The sequence below is a fragment of the Ptychodera flava genome, chromosome 13, assembly GCF_041260155.1.
Source record: "Ptychodera flava strain L36383 chromosome 13, AS_Pfla_20210202, whole genome shotgun sequence".
NCBI lineage: Eukaryota > Metazoa > Hemichordata > Enteropneusta > Ptychoderidae > Ptychodera > Ptychodera flava.
In genome coordinates, this window is record NC_091940.1 from 29,052,959 (window position 1) to 29,075,016 (window position 22,058).

Consider the following 22,058-nt stretch of genomic DNA (forward strand, 5'->3'; position numbering starts at 1 on the left):
TTTTATAAAATCTGAACAGTCAGACAGTGCAGCGAATGGTTATGAATACAGAAATTTCAAAAGCCATAAAACTCAAATTGAACGTCTTGCAGCCTAGCTTCTTGTGGATTATTTAAGTCTACATACATAAAAATGTATTGTTCTTGCATAGGCTGTTCTACATCTCTTTCTATTAATTGATTGCATATAGTTTTGCACGACCTCGACTGATTGATTGGTTGACTAATTCGTTGGTTGGTCTATTAATTAATTATTTATCTAATTCGTTGACTGATCGATTATTCGATCTATTGATCTTCCTCAAGATCAAATTCCAAACAAATCTTTGAATGAACAAAAGTCACAAAAAAATTTGAAACATAGGATTTACAATGGTAGAAAATGAAAAATTCACCGATAGAGAAGTCGCAGTTAAGTGGTTTGTTTATGTATACGTTCGATTGTGTTAAAAAACCATGAGATATAAGTATTTCGATCGCGGGGCACCCAACCATGACACTAGTCAGGTCTCAGAAATGATGAACAAATACATGTTTTTTATTAATTTATTTTTGGGAAGGGGTGTTTATAAAAAGACAAATGAGTGGGATCTCTACAAATAAGTTTAGGGAAAAGCTGAGGCAAGTTTTAACATTAAAATGTGGTAAGCTTATTATGATAAAAGGTGATGTTCCTTAAAGCTTCTTGCAGAAGCTCAGCGGATAAGCAATAAATGCAGATCGTTTAAATGAGAGACGTTGTTCATTTATGTCGAAGTTTTGGGGCGATTATGTTTTTAATTTTTGTTAGGCAGAGATACTATGACGGAGCGGCTGCTGTCACCGCAAAACGGTTTTACACGTAAACTGGTTAATAAATATCTTCCAATAAACATCTAATTGGGCGCTTAACTTACCTTTCTAGAATATCAGGGTTTCTGACAAGTTCCATCAGCATGAAGGCAGCTGTATTAGTAGTTGTCCCTTGACCTTTGAGTGGACAAAAGATATTTATCTCATCACAATGCACAATCAGATGCGAATGTGAAATAAATTTTCACCCCAAATATCTTACACTACCATGCGAATCTATAAATGTTCAAAAGCAGGTGTCATCAAGAATCCTACATTTAAATATAACTTTCTTTCATCGCCTTAATTTGCCGTTTCTGATGATCAGATGGCCACTTCGAAAATTACAAGTTTTTTTAAGCTTATCGGTGTGATACCAAATTACACAAACACAATTACTCCTTCATTGACCTTACAAAATTTATTTAAAAACTTATAATACACCTCAACGTTTCACCAAAAGTACGTTAGTATTTTTGCATATTCAATATTTAATTTTTAATATTAGTACACGAGATAAATCCAATTTCCTACCTGCGAGGAAAAATGTGACGAAGTCATCTACACCATCCTCCATCTGAAAATCCGGATTTTTCAAGTAATCTACAGAATATTGGTTTGAAAAATGCACAATTGAAACTATTTGAAATAAAGCAATATTAGTAAACGATGGAAAGTTTCATATATTGATTGCAAATTCTTTTGCCAATAACCTTTCATTGTTTTCCATGTTTACGATATCCAATTAATGAAAGGAGTAACTTTTAATTGTTTATTACACTGAAAGCAAGCTGAGAATAAACGATGAATTGATCTTTATGTTTTCTCACTTGTATAATTGGTTTGTACAGTTGTTTCAGATTTTACCACACGACAAGTACTTGTAGTTAAGTCGCGGCAAACAAAAGAGAGATGGTCGATAGTGTTGTTTCAAAGTAGACTTCCACTGCAATTGGTTAGATATGGCAATAAAACCACTCAGCCTATAGGTAGGAATAGTATGTATGTGCTTTTCCGAAGGAAAAAGAAACGACACAGTTCAAAATATTTGCACATTGCTAAGATAACAAGGCCTGTTTTAAGCATTTAACACTTTGGGGAAAACAGCTTTTCTGAAGGCGAAAGAAACGAAATGGTTCGAAATATTTGAACATTGCTAAAATAATAATGTCTCTTTTAACTGTTTAATTTTGGGGCGGGGGGGGAACAGCGTCAAGAAATGCCAACGCAAAGACGCGAGTACAGCTTGAATCTGACTCAGCTGCTATATATTGCCTGTACCTAAAGATGCTCGACAATATACTCCCGACTGTGTTTTATTATCGGTCAATATACGATCCTTTGATTAGTGCCGCTACTGTGTCAAATTCAGGAACAAGTTCTAAAAATAATTGCACAGTTGTGATAACGTTTTGATCAATTTCACTGTTAGCTCTCAGCTGGCTTTCACTGTAATTATTCCAGTCACAGTCCCTCTATGGACTGTGTTCCAGTTTATTACACCTCACTCATTCAGCGTGCACTACCATTGGTTAAACACGACTCACGTGACATGTAAAAGAACGTGATGATACCCTCTGCGAAAGTGATGATGCCCTTTGCGAACTTTATGATGCCCTCTGCATTTGATATTACATGGATAACGTCATTTTACTTACTTCGCATCCTTTCTGCGCAAAACAAATTGTCGTTCGCTTGTACTTGCTACTATCGCTGCGAAACGTCATGCCGAGCTGTCACCGGCACAGTTAGATGATGTTTTGATGCAAGTAAACAGCAAACGAACGAAAATAGCAACAAGGAATGCAATTTCTGTGTTCAGCGACTATGCAAGCAACAAATTTGGATACGCCACCGTGGAGATCGGCAAACTTTCAGCGGCAACCCTGGACTCGGCACTGACAAGTTACGCTGAGGTCCGGACTCAGAAAGGCGAACTGTACTCGAAGAAGTCATTGTGTTTTTGTGTCTTTGCATGTTGGCTTGTTCGCAGCGTTCGAAATTCACGCTAACCCGCTAGCCCCAGACCAGCTGTTTTCATGCCGGGCCAGTAAGTTGTGAAAGAAGCAGACCCGAGTGTCCTGCTCTAAATAAAGAAGGGGTCAGCAATTTTTAATACTCTTACCCTATTCTGTTAAATTCTCAAGTAATCAAACCGCAAAATTTAGGGAAAAAATTGGCAGGTAAAATCTCAAAAGATCGAACGGTGAAATTACTTAGCGAAAGCCTTTACAGCTACGCATTTCTCACGACTTGCGAGATTGATGGCGCTACTCAACATCTTCCATTTGTTACGCGTTGGGGTCACGTTGGGGTAGGTCGAGATTTCGTTTAGTCAAAATGGCAGCATTGTTTTGATGAACCTCGCCTCGCGGGTGAATATCAGTAGCGAGAAAGATGTTACAGGTATTTGAATATTGAGCCACCTACAGCAGGGCCCCTGTATTCCCTTCAAGTAAAAATTCTGTATTATGCCCAGGACCAGTTGATTTCCTTTCGGGCCAGTGAATTTTATAAGTTACTGGCCCGCTTGGCCAGTAGCGATTTGCGTGAGTTTCAAAACACTGCTTGTTCGGTGTAATAAAAATAATAACACATGAGAGCTAGGGCAATATCACGATTTTTTGCCTGCCCTCGTCGTATATTTCGCATAATCTCGTGTAATTATCAACCACAAACAAAGCCTCCAAAACGTTAAACACCTTTGAAGCTCATTTTAATATGAAAAGCCAATAGTCTACCGAGACGACCATGGAACAAAAGGCATGCAGGCGTTACCACTCTGTCTATCTTACTCTGTGATTCTACTAACAAGTATAGTACGGCATAAAATTATGTTTTCACTTACATCTTCAAGTAGAGAGCGCATGCGCCTTAAAAGGGCATATAAGATGAGATTGTTTGCTTCCACAAAGTGATTTTCGACCCCAAATATGACGTAGAAATCAGTTCCAAAAGCCACCTGAAATGGAAATAGTGACACATAGTGGACGACTTTTTACCTTTACCTTTGATTGTCTCTCGGATGTAGTGAAAAGGGTACTTAATCCTGTCCCTGAAAAAAACGGGGGCATAACTCATATGATGCGATAACCCACTTCCTTCTTTAGCGGTCAAACTTACCATAGAAAATAAGGGAATAGGTTCAAACCATGGTGCTGAAAGGGTTACGCTCATTCAAGAATTATGTGAAAAAATTTGTAGGTCGAACCTTTCCGATGATGTCGAGGCCAACTCTGTAGAATTCTTCCAACATGGACACGGTAGTTTTGCCATCAACCCTCTTCTTAAGAAGAAGTACGTGGCACAATTTACAACATCCCCGCATGAATTCAAAGTGTTTGAATATGACGAATACACGTTCGCGTAAGGCTTGTCAAGTACCGGCGAAAGTATATTAAAGAGGCACTCCCATTTGGTAACATTTTTAAAACACATTTTTTTAATGCCAACGGTCGATATTTGACGTGGCGACTGCGTGCGGATCGCGAGATATGGATTTAAAAACATGTCATTTCCCGAGTTTATTTTTCACATCCCGAAGTTTTACGATCGTTTCTGATTATGACGCGAAATCCCCCGAAGGTTTGTTGTTGTGCTGATTGACGATATTCTAGGGAGTCCATAATAAGTTCGAACGACGCAATTTTACCTCCCACTGCGATGACTTTATATACAGCATTATGCCTTTACCACAGGTCAGTTTTTGAAAACTTCTTCTTAGCTTTTGTCGTTTTCATTATTCTAAATCAGTTGTATTATATTTTTAACCAATACCACATAAACATCAGTTTTTACGTGTTAAATATTAGCCGCCTCCGATGACTACATTTTGTCGTCTGCCACACAGTACGTGTGGTTCGCTGCGCGCGTGGTATGCGTCTATGCATACCACGCAGTGGCTGCTATGTATCAAACGCACGTAACTGGGCTAGTCACCTATGCGAATTCTGGTGGAATCAACAAAAATTGTTTTTCGTTTTATCACCGAGTCAGTAAGACTCAGCTTTCTCCCACGGGGCATGGCCGATCACCGAGGCAAGTGGTACTGTGGCGTACAGCAGCGTCAGTGTAGACTCGTACTCCATAGCTTAGTTGACAATGGGCCCAGTGCCGAAACGTTTGTGAAGACCTCTAAGTGGTCCCGACTTCAAAGTGGTCCCCCGTAGTTGTAATTGAACTGAAATTTTACGCAGTCCAGGGATTTTTCCATTCCTATATTTGCATAAAGTTGTTAAACTTTGTAACATTGCCAATACTAATCTGTTATTTTGGTCCTTTTGATATATGCGCTCACTTTTATTACTTTTCTAAATTCCGATGCATTTTACCAGCCCAAACTGCGCGTCCAATTTTTTCACCTGGTTAGGGTGTCTCATATTAGCATCATGGGAGATTGCGCTCCACATGGCACGGTCGAGACGACCAGCGACCGCGACCCACCGATCACTGTACGGATATGCGGATGTCCATATGGCCTAGCAGTTTACTGAGTGAGTACCAGCTCAAACAGTCATTAATTTCAATCTTGTTGCTCGACGTTATATTTCATACTCGCATACAGGCGTTCTGTTTACTGGGTAGCTCTGCATGGCAGGGCCGAGTGTTACCGGCGTATACGGCCTCCCACCACATGTGTTGGGAGGTCGTATAACGCCGCGCCGCTACGAACACACAGCCCTGCCATATGGCCATGCAGAGCTACGTTCCGACCATTGTTCCGACGTTCTGTTCCGTAGACTTTTACGGAACAGAACATCGGAACGTAGCATAAACTACACTTATACAAACTATCCAGTAAACAGAACGCCTGTGTGCGAGTGCTGATTGTCTTCGTCCAAAATCAAATTACACTGTGAACTTACACAGAAACATCGCACAATGAGTGATGGCCCTGCGTACGATGCTGTGTTTCCGGCGTTATATACATACGCAGAGCTAGAACTGCTGTACCTCTCTCGGGGGGAGGGGGAAGTACTTGTTCAGAGAAGTGGTAGGGGTGTGCGGCCGCAGGTATAAAACCCAGGGCCCATTTTAGACCTAAAATCTCGTTGTTTTAGGACCCCATTTTAGACCTTTATGACCTTTGACCCAGGTCAACAGTCATAGCGTCAACATTTTTAAAACGGAAAAAGCATGTATTTGCCCCGGCAAAGCCTACCACTGTAAGCTTATACTGCGTTTAGAGCTATTTTGTTGCTGGCCAAGCCATGATTCCGAAAAATCATGAGGAAATACCAACAAATTTTGTGAAAGAAAATGCCTTTCACTCTCACCAAATTTTGGTCCAGCTTCTGCAAATTATCAGTTATCTGCAGTAGTCTGAGTGGTGTTTTTTTTAAAATTACAATTCACAACAAACCTCGCTGTTTGTCAGTAAAGCAATACTAACTTCATATGGCCATGGTCAACCTGAATAATACTAGGAGCAGTAGAGCCACTTTGTTTGGGTATTTTCTATTGGGCAAAAATCTGCCATATGTAGAGTTCTGACAAATCAGTGACAATGTTTTAAAACAAAGTCCATATTTACTTTAAGCCAGGGGTCTCTGTAATGGTTCCCCTGCCGCAGAAAAGATATCCATGCTTATTGAGTGCAGCTCAGAACCCTGCTAGCGAGATGGGAACAGACTGTTGAAATTTGTTCTTGTGTGGCACTCAAACTTCAACCCATTTTAGACCATGTTTTACAGTGGAATTGACCCCCCCCCCTATTTTGGACCAAGTTGCTGAAATACCCACCCCATGGGCGGCGCATGTTCATATTGGCAAGTAATAGAAGTGACCCCCCTCCTGACTGCTCTTTGCCAACTTAGATTTTTTTTACCTGTCCGTGGTATTTTGGGGAAAGGGTTTTAAACACAGTTTGTCAGGAATTTATGATGATACTTGAAAGAATAGAAATATACTCCAACACCCGACCCTGGCCCACTAAGCCCCAAGGCTGTATCATGCACGCACAGGAAAGCAAATTTAGCACTTGGAGGCAGCCATATTGTCTAGTTTCCATGTGTTGAGTTTGTACTCTACATGCCTTGACATTGTTTTCATTGTAACTTAGGTCATTTCACATCATTGGTACAACGTACATTTCAGTGACTTTGAATGACAAAGTTCTTTTACGTCAAGGACTGTGTCATCAGTCTTAACTGATGTCTAGCTGTTAATTCAAGCTGACAATCTAAACTGAATACAAGACATGGAATTTGTGTCCATACACTTTTGTAATATATTGTGGTTTCAGTCGGATTTGAACTCACAACGTATAGCACCAGTCACCTAGCGCAGAAGCCATAGATAAAACCGCTGAGCCAAATCCCCAATCTCAGCCTCATGTGTGTTCAGCACACAATTTGAGTCTACGGTTACACCTATAGTGTACTCATTTATGTATTTTGTTATGTCTCCATTTCAATACTTACCGTAGTCATAATTTTACATATGTGCTTATAATGAACAGACCTGCTTTGAGTCGGTTTTTAGCTCATATTTGGTGTGTATATAAATACCAAAAGAGATTATATTTGTGTTTCTTTCTTAATTTGCATACATTTTATCTTCTGATAATGATGACTGGATTGATTTGCTTACTGGTAATAAATTTTTCAATTTTAATCTCTCCAGATAACAGAGTTCTTGGAATGATGTGGAAAGATCAGAGTTATCACTGCTTGCTGATTTGGACCATGCCTACACGTTTTAACAGGCTGAATAATAAACTGGTGACGTACTCAAAAATTGGCGACCAACAGAAAATTAAAAAAAAACAGTATTTCCCCGCACATACACACCATGATCATACCAGAAACAAGCATGATGCCATTTACTTAATGCACAACACACGAATGCCAACTATTTGTTGTAATCTTTATTTTCCTGTCATATGATTATTAGTCCCCAAGGACACCGTCCTGGAGACTTGTAGGTTTGGTCATGTCCGTGCGTCCGTCGTCCGTGCGTGTGTCCGTCCGTCCATTCACACAGATATCTCAGAGACGCCTGGAGCGATTTTGTTCAAACTGATACAAGGATAATACCCTACCTCATACAGATGCACGTCAATTTGTTTCACAATGTGATCAAATTTGGCCGTGTTAGAGGACTTTTTAGTTTACACCTCCATAGACTCCCATGTATAAGGCAGCTCTCCATAGACTCCCATGTATAAGGCCAAGAAAAATAAAAATTTAGTTTCTCATCGTATTCATATTGCAAAAAGGATGCAGTGACACAGTTTTTAGTCCCCACAGATAAAGTCCAGGGGGCTTATAGATTGGGTCATGTCAGTCCGTGAGTCCATCCGTTCACCCATCCGTTCACGCAGATATCTAGACACTTTGACAAAATGTCACGTGACCTTGGTGACCTTTGACGTCAAATATACATATTTGTCCATAACTCAGTAACCACAAGTGCTAAACCTTTCATATATGGTATGATAGGACACCTTATGACGCCACATATTGTACCTCATTAATGATGTGCATTTCTAATTTTGAGCGAGCCAATAGAGCTAGAGGTCTGATTTTTGGTATATAGGGATAACTTAGCAATACAATTTTTTTGACAAAATGTCACGTGACCTCGTTGACCTTTGACCTTGATTATACATATATATGCACAACTCAGTAACCACAAGTTCTTTACGCTTCAATTTTGATAGGATAATAGACCTTAAGATGTCACATCTTGTACCTCATTTATTGTGCGCATATGTATTTCTTGGCTGGCCAATACAGCTAGAGGTCTGATCTTTTTTTCCGATTTAGAACCATAACTTAGACATGCCTCTTGTTTCAAATTGGGAACAATGACATAGACCTATGTGCCCATAGATCTGAACATATACACTCCAGTGATACTTCTTAATGACCACATTTCCCTGCCCATCAAGACTAATACTCCTATTACAAGTGGGGACTATGTCATTGTCAATGACTTTTTTTTTGAAATTCTCGGAAAATCTAAAATCATGTTAAAAGTTTGAATTTAAATGCTACTTCTTAGGCTATCGACAGTGTTGTACACTTTTTTGGTCTTTAATGTGTCTTACTTGAATAAACCCTTGAAGAAAACCCTTGGAAAACTGAGGATAATTTGAGATTGGTTTACAACACATTTGCTGCTGTATGGGGCTTTAAGGTTTGGCTGAAACAAAATAGAATTTTTTACACCAAAACCCCTTGTCTGACAGCACTGATATTTGTTATACAGATTCATAGGGATGATCAAATTGTGAAATATTCAAATTTTGATAAATCCACAATTTTCTATTTTCAGGACAATTTTTAGCTCACATTTGGTGTATACATGTACGTATATTATACCAAAAAGAGTTTTTATGGTAGGTCAGCGGTGTCTACATTTATGTATGTTAGTATGTGTGCATGCTACCTTCGTGCACATCGAAAACTCAAAAACCGCAGCACTACCATTGTAGTATTTGGTGTACTGGTGCACCTGGGGGTGGAGATGTGAATTTGTTCAAATGAAAGTGTCAGTCTTCAAAATATGATGATGAGGTAAAAAAAAGAAATGTGGTAGAAAACAGAGAAAATCCAGCAAACGCTTAAACTCTGTAACGGCAGTCTAGATTTTGTTGAAACTCTGTATGCGGGATGTTTATGGTGATTTTCGTTAGTATTGTGGGAAATTTTCATTTTTAGCTACTATACGATAGTCTTTTGAAGCTATTGGGATGGGTATCTGTCCGGCATCCGTTGTCAGTATGTATGTATGTCCGTTTGTGAGGCGTCCAGTCACTCAAATATCTTGATAACCGCAGTACTTACTGATTCGCTATTTGTTGCGTAGATGAAAAATACGATTTGAGAATATATTTTTTTTAATTTGAGCTTGAGCTCACATTTGGTATACCAATGTGAGGTTATCATATAAGCTGAATCAGTTCATTTGCATCCGATTTGCATGTCTGTATGTCTGTATATTTGTGGGTATGTGCAGATGTATGTCCGTCACACACAAAGGCTCCCATACCGCCAAAGCTACCATCTCAGTATTTGGTGTACAGGTAGATGCAGGGGTTGAGATGTGAATTTGCTCAAATGAACACATCAGTGTCAAAAATGTGCAAATGAGGTAAGAAAAAGTGAAATGCAGCAAATGTGCAGGAGGCATGCCAGTGAGAAACAGGCAAACTCCACTGATCTTGACTCATTTCTGTCATTGTTTATGAACCGTTACATATTAACAGACCAGCTGCAACCATAGACAGTAGATGGGGGAAGACAGTTTATACTAAACTAAGAGGGGCTTGTTTCTGCTATGCATGTTGCTAAAGTTGACCTCCAGTACCAATTTTGTTTTTCTGTTTAAATATTCTTGTTGTTTTTCTGGTTGTACTGTGCAGAAATCATTGCCATAACATCAACGTAGAATTTTCCTCCACTGAACAGATAGGAACAACATTTATTGTTGATCATTGGTAACCCATACTGGTATATACCAATTCTGATCAAATTTGAGCGACACCGTATAATTGCGGTATTTTTTCTGAAACCACTCATCTGATTATTTTGAAAGTTTGTATACATGTTCCTCAGGATGACCTCAGTCAAGTTTATACAAATTGAATTGAAATTTTTATATTTGTAATTTTAGGGCAATTTTCCGAATTTTTGGTCAAAAATATTTTTATTCAAAAACAACAAATCTGATAGCTTTGATATTTGGTATACAGGTTCCTCAGGTTGATGAAAATCAGTTTTATGATATTGTGAAGATATCTCGAATTTGTATTTTTGCTGAATTTTTTGGTTTTTTTCTCATTTTAAGTAAAATTTCTTCTTTTCAGAAACCGCTAGCCCAATTGCTCTCAAATTTGGATTGGATGTTTACAAGGGTGTTACCCTTCTAATTGTTGAAGTTATGACAAAATTGGAAATATTACTGTTTTGGGGCAATTTTTGTCATTTTTGGTCAAAAATTCTTAAAAAAATATTTCTTTTTAAAGCTCCTGGACAGACAACTTGTTCTCAAAATTACTTGTCTGATAGCTTTGTAATTTGGTACAAAAGTCCCGAGGGATGTTATTTGATAAATTTTCTGCTCAAAGTGTTGGGAGACCCCAAATTTTTATATTTTAGGTAATTTTCTCAGTTTGTGACCTTAAATGACCTACACCAACCCAGGATATGTGTGAGAGAGTTTCGAAGGCTGTGAACATAATTTTGTCATATTTAATATCAATTTGTAGTAAATTTGATCCAGAAAACAAAGTTGAAGTAAATATTTCATTGCGAACCAATTTTTTCAATTTTGCATGTTAAGACACATAAGAACTGATGAGAAATTAGGATCCAGGATAATTCCAGATGTTGTAATCCCCCCACAGTGGAAGGCATTTCGCTATCTGTAACTGATTTAAGTGTTGTTTACATTTGAATGATAGCACTCATAGCATTAATTAAAACATCCCCAAGGTTGTAAATACATTTCCTGTCAGCTGGTTTTATGTAAGGGGTGGAACATTTGATATTCAGGAGGGGGTAGGGGCTAGAAGATTGATGAGGTAGCATTACTTTTTACCAGATCCTTGTACATTTTTTCCACTCTTTATTTTTCCCCACTCTCCCACCTTTCTTTTTGTCAAGCTTCTCTGGCTAATTTTTTGTTGACATTGCTTTCTGTATGTAGGATCTGCTTGTCCCGTCGCTATAGAAGATGATATGCATGTTCCAAAGACGACCTCCAGTACCTAAGTTGCAGACCTTATTTGCTTTTATCATTCTTGTTTTTCTGGTTTAAATATTTCTTGAATTTACCAATTCAAACCGAATGTGAGCACACTGTCCTTGACGGTATTTTTTGATATTTTTGAAAATATGCAAATTAGCGCCAAAAAAGGCGTTTTTTTGTAAAAAATCTTCTTCATAATCGCTGGTCAGACAGCTTTGTTATTTTGTATATAGGTCCCTTGGGATAACCCAACTTAGATTTGTTCAAATTGTAATGAAATATGCAAATCTGTACTTTTAAGGAATTTTTTTGTCATTTTTGGTCAAAACTTTATTTCATCAAAACCGCCCATCTGACAGCTTTGATATTTGGTATTGGTATACAGGTTCCTACAGATGAACTAAATATGATATCTTGAATATATGATGAAATCTGCAATTTTGTATTTTGGGGGCAATTTTTCCAGTTTTGGTCAAAAAATGTTTTTCTCTCAAATTTCTGTTGGATTGCTTTGAAACTTAATACTCTAGAGTTGTTTTCTATATGATTTCTTAAATTGTGGTGAAATTTTCATCTTTGTGTTTTTGGTTTTTTTGCATTTTGGGGCAATATTTTGGTCAAAAACTAATTTTCTTTGAAGTAAATGTTTTGATTGGTTTGAAATTTGTTTTTAATGTATCTAGAGGCAACCTCGGTTGAGTGTCTTCAAATTTTTTGTGAATATTTTCATATAGGCATTTTTGCGCAACTTTTCCCATATTTGGTCAAAAATCATTTTCTCTGAAATCCCTCTTCCAATGGCTATGAAACTTTGTATGCATGTTGCCAAGGGTAAACATAGTTAAGTATACACACTGTGGCCTGCCTCATCAAATCAAATGAGAGCCAAGTGTCATTGATGCTATGTTTTCCATTATTGATCAAAAAATCTCTTTCTCTAAACACTACTCATCTCATACCACTGGCTGATTTGTTCTCAGGGATAATCTTACTGTGATGTTCAAATTATAATAATATTTTCAATTTTGTATTAGTGGTAATGCAGCTTTTTTGACATTTTTGAAATGTGCTATCAAAGGTATCTATCTTCATAAACATATGTGTCACAAAAAGCTATTCTCTACATAGCACAACAGGACTGTATTGGCCTTTAGGTATTATGTGCTTTTATTTTTGTGAAATTTATGCCCTTTATCTCATTTTTCCGGTTATTGAAAGTAGTTATTTTACTTTATAGAGAAAAACTGCTCTCGTGCTTTACTCTACTGTTAAAATTTATGTACAGTTAAATAAAGATTTTTTTGGCTAAATAATGCTCAACGTCCATTTGTATGTGTGTATGAGATTGAGTTTATAAGACAGAGTTACTTGTAGGATTATTCTACATTTCTACTGATTTATCACACATTTGGTATTGTATTGAAAAAATACATATGACACCAAAATGTCCGTAAAGGTGCCCACGGAAATTCCACTTGATTACATGCTCCATCTGCTATGTTCAGCTTCTTTTAAGGAAAATTAAAAAGAATTGTTGACTTGAAAAATGAAACATGCCAGCTGTGAAGTATCAGGTATAATAGGCCTATAGTACACTTCCTTAGGATTTTTGTCAACTTTTAGTATTGAATAAAGAAAATCAGTTTGACTCCAAAAGTGTCCTTTTGACTTCAAAGTGGTCCCCGAAAACTTATGATGATTTTACGGTCTCTCTGCTGTATTCCACATCGTTTACGTTAAAGAAAGAATGTGTTGACTTGAAAAATGTAACATGCGACCTGTGAGATATCAGGTATTAATAAAACTATAGTACACTTCCTTTTTTGTCCAACTTTTAATATTGCATAAGGAAAATCAGTTTGGCTCCAAAAGTGTCCTTTGACTTCAAAGTGGTCTCCGGGAAATTCGAATGATTGTACACTCTGTCTGCTTTATTCAACTTCTTTTGCGTAATTGAAGCAATGTTCTAACTTGAAAAATGGAACATGCGACCTATGAAGTATCAGGTATTAGTAGGACTATAGCACACTTCCTTGGATATTTGTCCACTTTTAGTATTGAATAAGGAAAATCAGTTTGACTCCAAAGTGTCCTTTTGACTTCAAAGTGGTCCCCGGGAAAATCGAATGATTGTACACTCTGTCTGCTTTATTCAACTTCTTTTGCGTAATTGAAGCAATGTCCTAACTTGAAAAATGGAACATGCGACCTGTGAAGTATCAGTTATTAATAGGACTATAGCACACTTCCTTGGATATTTGTCAACTTTTAGTATTGAATAAGGAAAATCAGTTTGACTCCAAAAGTGTCCTTTTGACTTCAAAGTGGTCCCCGGGAAAATCGAATGATTGACACTCTGTCTGCTTTATTCAACTTCTTTTGCGTAATTGAAGCAATGTTCTAACTTGAAAAATGGAACATGCGACCTATGAAGTATCAGGTATTAGTAGGACTATAGCACACTTCCTTGGATATTTGTCAACTTTTAGTATTGAATAAGGAAATCAGTTTGACTCCAAAAGTGGTCCCCGGGAAAATCGAATGATTGTACACTCTGTCTGCTTTATTCAACTTCTTTTGCGTAATTGAAGCAATGTTCTAACTTGAAAATTGTAACATGTGACCTATGAAGTATCAGTTATTAATAGGACTATAGTACACTTCCTTGGATTTTTGTCAACTTTTAGTATTGAATAAAGAAAATCAGTTTGACTCCAAAAGTGTCCTTTTGACTTCAAAGTGGTCCCCGGGAAAATCGAATGATTGTACACTCTGTCTGCTTTATTCAACTTCTTTGCGTAATGAAGCAATGTCCTAACTTGAAAAATGTAACATGCGACCTATGAAGGTATCAGGTATTAATAGGACTATAGCACACTTCCTTGGATATTTGTCAACTTTTAGTATTGAATAAGGAAAATCAGTTTGACTCCAAAAGTGTCCTTTTGACTTCATAGTGGTCCCCGGGAAATCGAATGATTGTATTCTCTGTCTGCTTTATTCAACTTCTTTTGCGTAATTGTAGCAATGTTCTAACTTGAAAAATGGAACATGCGACCTATGAAGTATCAGGTATTAGTAGGACTATAGCACACTTCCTTGGATATTTGTCAACTTTTAGTATTGCATAAAGAAAATCAGTTTGACTCCAAAAGTGTCCTTTTGACTTCAAAGTGGTCTCCGGGAAAATCGAATGATTGTACACTCTGTCTGCTTAATTCAGCTTCTTTAGCGTAATTGAAGCAATGTTCTAACTTGAAAAATGGAACATGCGACCTGTGAGTATCAGGTATTAGTAAGACTATAGCACACTTCCTTGGATATTTGTCAACTTTTAGTATTGAATAAGGAAAATCAGTTTGACTCCAAAAGTGTCCTTTGGACTTCAAAGTGGTCCCCGGGAAAATCGAATGATTGTACACTCTGTCTGCTTTATTCAACTTCTTTTGCGTAATTGAAGCAATGTTCTAACTTGAAAAATGGAACATGCGACCTATGAAGTATCAGGTATTAGTAGGACTATAGCACACTTCCTTGGATTTAGTCAACTTTTAGTATTGAATAAGGAAAATCAGTTTGACTCCAAAAGTGTCCTTTTGACTTCAAAGTGGTCCCGGGAAAATCGAATGATTGTACACTCTGTCTGCTTAATTAGCTTCTTTTGCGTAATTGAAGCAATGTTCTAACTTGAAAATTGAACATGTGACCTATGAAGTATCAGTTATTAATAGAACTATAGTACACTTCCTTGGATTTTGTCAACTTTTAGTATTGATTAAAGAAAATCAGTTTGACTCCAAAAGTGTCCTTTTGACTTCAAAGTGGTCCCCGGGAAAATCGAATGATTGTACACTCTGTCTGCTTTATTCAACTTCTTTTGCGTAATTGAAGCAATGTTCTAACTTGAAAAATGTAACATGCGACCTGTGAAGTATCAGGTATTAATAAAACTATAGCACACTTCTTGGATTTTGTCGAGTCCAACTTTTGGTATTGAATAAAGAAAATCAGTTTGACTCCAAAAGTGTCCTTTTGACTTCAAAGTGGTCCCCGGGAAAATCGAATGATTGTACACTCTGTCTGCTTTATTCAACTTCTTTTGCGTAATTGAAGCAATGTTCTAACTTGAAAATTGTAACATGTGACCTATGAAGTATCAGTTATTAATAGACTATAGTACACTTCCTTGGATTTTTTTCAACTTTTAGTATTGCTTAAAGAAAATCAGTTTGACTCCAAAAGTGTCCTTTTGACCTCAAGGTGGTCCCCAAAACTTGTGATGATTTTACGCTCTCTGTGCTGTATTCAATCGTTTATGTTAAAAGAAAGAATGTTTTAATTTTAGAATGGAATATGCGACCTGTTAAATATCAGGTATAAATAAGACAAGAGTACACTTCCTGTTTTTTCAAACTTTTAGTAAAGAATAAAGAAATCAGAGTGACTTCAAAAGCGTCCTCTTTACTTCAAAGGTGTCCCATGAAAATCGGATAATTTTACGCTCTGCCTGCTGTATTCAACTTCTTTTAGGTAATGTATTACTTCAATCGTGTCACTTTCTAAGGTAGGTATTGGATATCTTTGTAAAAAAAATTAAGAAAAATATCCCCTAAAATATTGGCCTCGAGCCCTATTCTGGTGTATTTTACATCTGTGCATTCGTAGCATAATGCTGAGGCCTATAGATTGCATTCGTGTCAAGGGATATCGCCTCAGAACCGCTGTTAATCTGTCCATAGACCTTTTCTGTAGTTTACTACGACACCAATCGGTTTTTTTATTTACCTCGCAAAATAATGAAATAGCTTAGTCTTTGAATAAATGAACATGTACCTACTTTATCTCTGACTATCTATGACTCATCTCCTACTTCCGTTAATTATGTTGAATGTGGCAACATCTATAATTTCAGCTTTTTTAAGAGCCGTCGACTGTTTCTGCTCGGTTCTGAACTTTTGACAGACCCAAAGTATTCAATTACGCGAGAGGGCAAACGTTGCAGAATTCGTGGACGTCGGCTCACGGGAAAACGGTTGAAAATACATGTTTATATTATTGAGGTAGCTAGCAGAAGTAGACAATGGGTCGTGAACTGACCAGTGTTATAGTACCGGTCGAAGTAAACTACCAAAAATGTCTATGGGCTGGCTTGTGGCGATGAATTTTTGACCCGCAAGTGCGATTGATACGTCACAGCAATCTGCAAATTGTATTTCATATCCATTTATGTATTTACGAGCAGCGATTAGAATGACTTCCAAATATCGATATGACTTCAAATGAGTCATTTTATAGATAAGTCATGATTGATATAGACACTAGCCCTCCCCATTGTTAATTCTGTGCTCAGCCCTTATTTTGTACATTTTTCCAACTCTAGGTATTAAATACTAAAATAGCAGCTGATATTACATCGGAAACGTCCGTGTGACAACAAAAGCGTCCATTATGCGGTAGGTGTCGTCAGACTTGAGTTTAACCCCCTATCTTATCGGACATTTAGGATGGGGACCACTTTGAAGTCAGGGACCACTTTGAGGTCTTCACAAACGTTCGATGTTCGGAAGCTGAATTTAGGTGGGCCACCGGAATTAAACTTTTACTTTTTTGAAGACATGTTTTTATCGATATCTCGCGATCCGCAAGCAGTCGCCACGTCAAATATCGACCGTTGGCACTAAAAACATGTTTTAAAAATGTTACCAAGTGGGTGTGCCACTTTAACTGTAAGACCATCGAAGAGTTGGTAACATTTGTAGTTTATCTGGAATGACCAATGCAAGAATCCATGGTAATGACACTCTAGCAATCGTGTTTCGATTATTGTTTGATGATGTCACCGAAATTTTCTATCGTGTTTATCACTTAGATGTGAAAAATTACCTCCGATGAAATGCTTGATTGATGATGGCCCTACGTTTAGCCCATTTTTCGTAACAACGTTCAGATACCAAACTGTGACCCATAAACCGTTGACCATATATGGTGCCAAGCGTGTCATAAGGTCTAGCACCTTTCGGACAGTTCACCGTGACCAAAGGGTGCTTCGCCATCGACAAGGTACATGTTGAGAGAGTATGAACAGTAAATGTTTATTTAGTTTAACAGCAGGTATTGTTGTTTTTATTGTTGTTGTTTTCGTTGTTGTTGTTAGTGTTGTTGTTAGTGTTGTTCTTCTTGTTACATCCATAAGTCGAGTGAATACCTTCACCACAACAGAGTAAATCCATGTACAAAGACTGTTATTTCGTTTCTCCAAGTACGTTTTGCAGTGGGTTTATATTTCTCCATATAATTGCACATCCCAAGATTAATAATTCAAGATTAAATCATTTTCATCTACCTGTTTCACTTATCTCGAAACTGATTGCCCGACACAAGTGCAAGATATTCCTACTTATTGTTACTTATTTTCTATGTAAAAGTGCACAATTTCAAAATGATTTCCATAATTTGTTACCTTCACAGCCACAACATCCGATATCATGACGTACTGTTTATGTAAAACAGCAAACGTAAACACTTGACCATATTTCTGCGACCTGCCAACCAGAGAATATGACGTAGTGCATAACCAGTGCAGGAAAACTTCGACACCAACAATAAAGCTTAGGGAAGATTTCAACTTTAGGGCTGAGTATGAAAATTTACTGAGAAACAGACATGTATATAGACGTGCGTAAGTACGTACATACGTACGAAGCACGCACGCACGCACACACATACATACATACATACATACATACATACATACATACACACATACATACATACACACATACACACATACATACATACATACATACATACATACATACATACATACATACATACATACATACATCAAAGAAAATGACACTGCGATAGGAGAAGTATACAACGCATGGACTACTAGCATTGTACGCTTAAAAATGAAGATTATGTAGGAGTTTGGTCTAAGTATTCCTGGACAAATGAGAATGAAATATGCGCTCTTTGGTCCTACGAATTGTTTTATTAAGGACAGAGACTTACCATTCATAAGACATTTCCATCAGCGAATCCTCTGTTTATGTCTTGCAAATTACCGAAAAGGAAACATTGTGATCAACAGCTGCTGACGCACAGCAGTCTGGCTCCATGTGACCCTAGGGGGGCAATGACCATGAATGGGCTTATTTTGAAAACTTTGGCCCTTTTTATTGACATAGCTCAGGTCATGGACGCCATGCTGGCATGAACAACAAATACATATTCAGATACCGGCAACACTCGTGGGTGATTTCGTGAACTCCAACATAATACAATACGTGCAGCCATTACGGGGGTTTTGTTTTCCCTGCAGCAGATATTTAATCTTGAAATACCTCATTAGGGTACATGTATATTTATATAATCATACGTATATTTTCACGCCTTGATCACAATATAATCATAGTTACGTATATTTTCACGCTTTGAGGTACATTTTCATCAAAAATCAAATACTTGTTTTTACTTATAACAGTTACTTAATAACAATTGCTTCTCGAAGATATGCTCGATTTATAATGATAGAAATTTAACCCGTCAGAGTTTCAAGATATAATTAGTTTTTCTTATGAGTCATTTTGTCTGACCTCAATCGCAGAGAAGTAAATGCATATTTACGTTAAGTACAGTACCCATTTGGCCTCATTACATTATGTATATATCTGCCCCGATGGTAAAGAGTTCAGGTCGACGGTTTTCAGGACCCTCTTAAATCCTTCCTACTTGTTTGGAGCTGTACTTTCGTTGACATCGCCGACGTGGAGACTATGAGAGGTCCATATAAGCAATTGGGAGAAGTATTCTTTCTCTGTAGTTGACATATAACAATAGGGTTTACGTTTCCGATGGCCAAAGAATAGAAATGTTAACGTTGGTGAATGCCATCATGCATGAATTACCTGCTGTACTTTGGTCCAGGCATATGTGCAAACTTCAGACGGATGTAGGCAATGTAAATAAGATATAATAATCCGGTAATAACCAATGGTGACAGAATAACGACGCAGATACTGGCGATCAGGTAACCGAGGGTGGACAGGTTAAACGCCATTCTTGATAAACAAATGGAATCCCCTGTCACTCTCGACTTGTTTTGCACTGCACGCAGCTTTATACTGCATATACCCTTTTCAAAGACGCAGCTCTCCTACAAAAGAGTGGCAAGGCCAGGGCGGTATTCATTGTGTTAGAGGACGCTGAAGAGATAACACAAAGACTCGCACTCCAGTAAATACGGCTTTTTCGCCTTTGTCGATCGCAAAAGGTCATATACACTTACAAGCTATCTGCGTAAGTATCTTCGCAGTTAACAGATGTACTTACATTCAAGAACTGTCAGGGCCTGAGAGGGATGTTATAGGATTTTCGTGCATCGGTGGTGAAAGTCTAGGTTTAGGCTTTAGGTAATTGAAAGATGAAAAAATGAATTACAACATTGAAAAAAAACACTTCATTCCGCTAATAGAATCAGACGCCAAAATAGCAGTAATGAAATTAGCAACGTATCACATAGCTGTTTTGATGTCAAATGTACTCACTGCAATGTGGCATAAAATCACTACCGTACGGTTTATCATGGACTACAAATATTGATTCATATTTTATTTATGCAGAGAGATACCACACCCTCAGTAGTGGTTCACTATTTCAAGGCCCACATATATACGGCTCCTTTTATGTAAAATGCCGGCTCCATCGTGTATCATATATTCTTTCATTTTGTGGCTTTGTTTACAACTGGCAACTTCCTATTCCATATTGCCATCTTTTAATGTTGTAATATAAGGGAAATGAACCAAACGTTGGATTTTAAAGGTCAAAGAAAAGGTTAACTCACAAAAGTTAAATGAAATAGCATAACAGTTTTTTATTTCTAAATTTGTGGTAAACCTAAAACATTCAGTTAAGAGAGGTCGATTTCCAATGATGGTTTACAGGAATGAAAAAATCACGGTGCTTTTACATATCATTTTGAATAATGATTTGAATAGAATCATAAATATTGAAATATATCATGTTAAAGATTACCATAATTTCATAGTACTGAAAATGCATTAGGGACCTTAAAAGCACAATATGGGCGAGCACCATTATCTAACACCAAAACATAGTAATGTAACCATGGTTAAGTTTTGTTTGTAGAATGGTTTGACTTGCCGACCTCTTTGCTGAGTCATTAGCTACTGGCGTTGATGGTCAAATCGGGCAGAAAATAACTCCATCATATCTGATACAGGACACCCTATTGTCAGCTGGTGTATGTCAAAATTCAGAAGCACATCTACGTCAAAATAGACCTGTACATGTTGATAATTATATTCTTCAATTATCAAAGAATTCAATAGGTATAATTGCCAGTATAACAGCGTATAAGGGAAAATCTTATCCTGTTGTTCACAGACAGTTGTTGTGTAACATAGAAATAAAACTATTAATATATGCAAAGACATTTGGAATGGTAGGTATACATACTCTATAATTTTAACTATCCATTGTACACACTTTTATATAATGCCACAAACACTAAGTTATTAGACTGTTCAAGAATACATTGATTTGAGATCTAAGATGTATTCGTATGTGACAAATAATAATAGCTAGACTTCAAAATGAATCCTCACAAACTTTTATACAAACTGTATGAAATGACGCTGATGAAGATACATTTCTTTAATCCGTAATATCAAAACGAGAAGAAGCAAAAAGAAACTTTGTTAGTAGCCATTCACATGACGAAGGTGCCTTGATAAAAATAGCATCAACTGTGGCATAATATCTATGACATATAGTAATAATTGCTATCAATTAATTCAAATTTTGGTTAAGTGTGCCCATGTGTTCATTGCATATACTTCATGAATCAACAGGCATGGTTAGAAATCTTAAACATCTTAACATCAGTTAGTATCAAATGACGTTTGTGTAATCAATGTGTGCATAGATTTATACTTATGTAATCTTAACAATTCAATTCATTCCATCATTCCATTCAACGCAGAGTGATGTAGTTTTGACAGCCCTCTTTGGGTTTAAGAGTTCCAGATTCACCGATGTCATAAGACTGACCAGGAATCCAACTGAAATCAAACTGTGGCAACAGCTTTGCGAATATTACTTTTATTTCGATCTGAAAGATGAATGGTCAAATATATATATATATATATATATATATATATATATATTATATATATATATATATATATATATATATATATAATTTTTACTATAACCCAAACGGGATTCAAACCCCCACACACTCACGGCAACATCGCCTAGCTGCTAGGCCTCACACAAAACCAGTCGGCTACCGTTTCCAACCCAAAAGAGTTGGTCACAGCAACCGACTTAGATGTTACAATCCTGTGCGCGACCGAGCAACACAGTGTGCACGGAGCAGACGACACATAGACACAGTACAAACACACTTATAGTAATCGGAAAAGCACGAAGCTTTTATATGTGATCAAGTTTCGCTCATAGACAGTCATATTTCAGACATGTTGCTGCTTATATTGTTTC

The 22,058-nt window shown here is 37.2% G+C and overlaps 1 protein-coding gene across 4 annotated transcripts in view; it reads right to left on the minus strand.

Annotated features, from left to right (window-relative positions):
* The window catches only part of LOC139148107 (cholesterol 24-hydroxylase-like), a 70,702-nt gene that overhangs the window by 23,926 nt on the left and 24,718 nt on the right, over window positions 1-22,058 (minus strand). The window contains exon 14 of one of the 4 annotated variants that reach the window (XM_070719410.1): window positions 20,126-21,616. The exons of 2 other annotated variants lie outside the window; for them this stretch is intronic. In XM_070719410.1, the coding sequence (XP_070575511.1) occupies window positions 21,593-21,616 (24 nt within the window). In that variant the 3' untranslated portion in view covers window positions 20,126-21,592. Of the gene's footprint in view, window positions 1-20,125; window positions 21,667-22,058 lie in introns of those variants that run through there. One more of the 4 variants, XM_070719407.1, reaches the window with a different exon arrangement.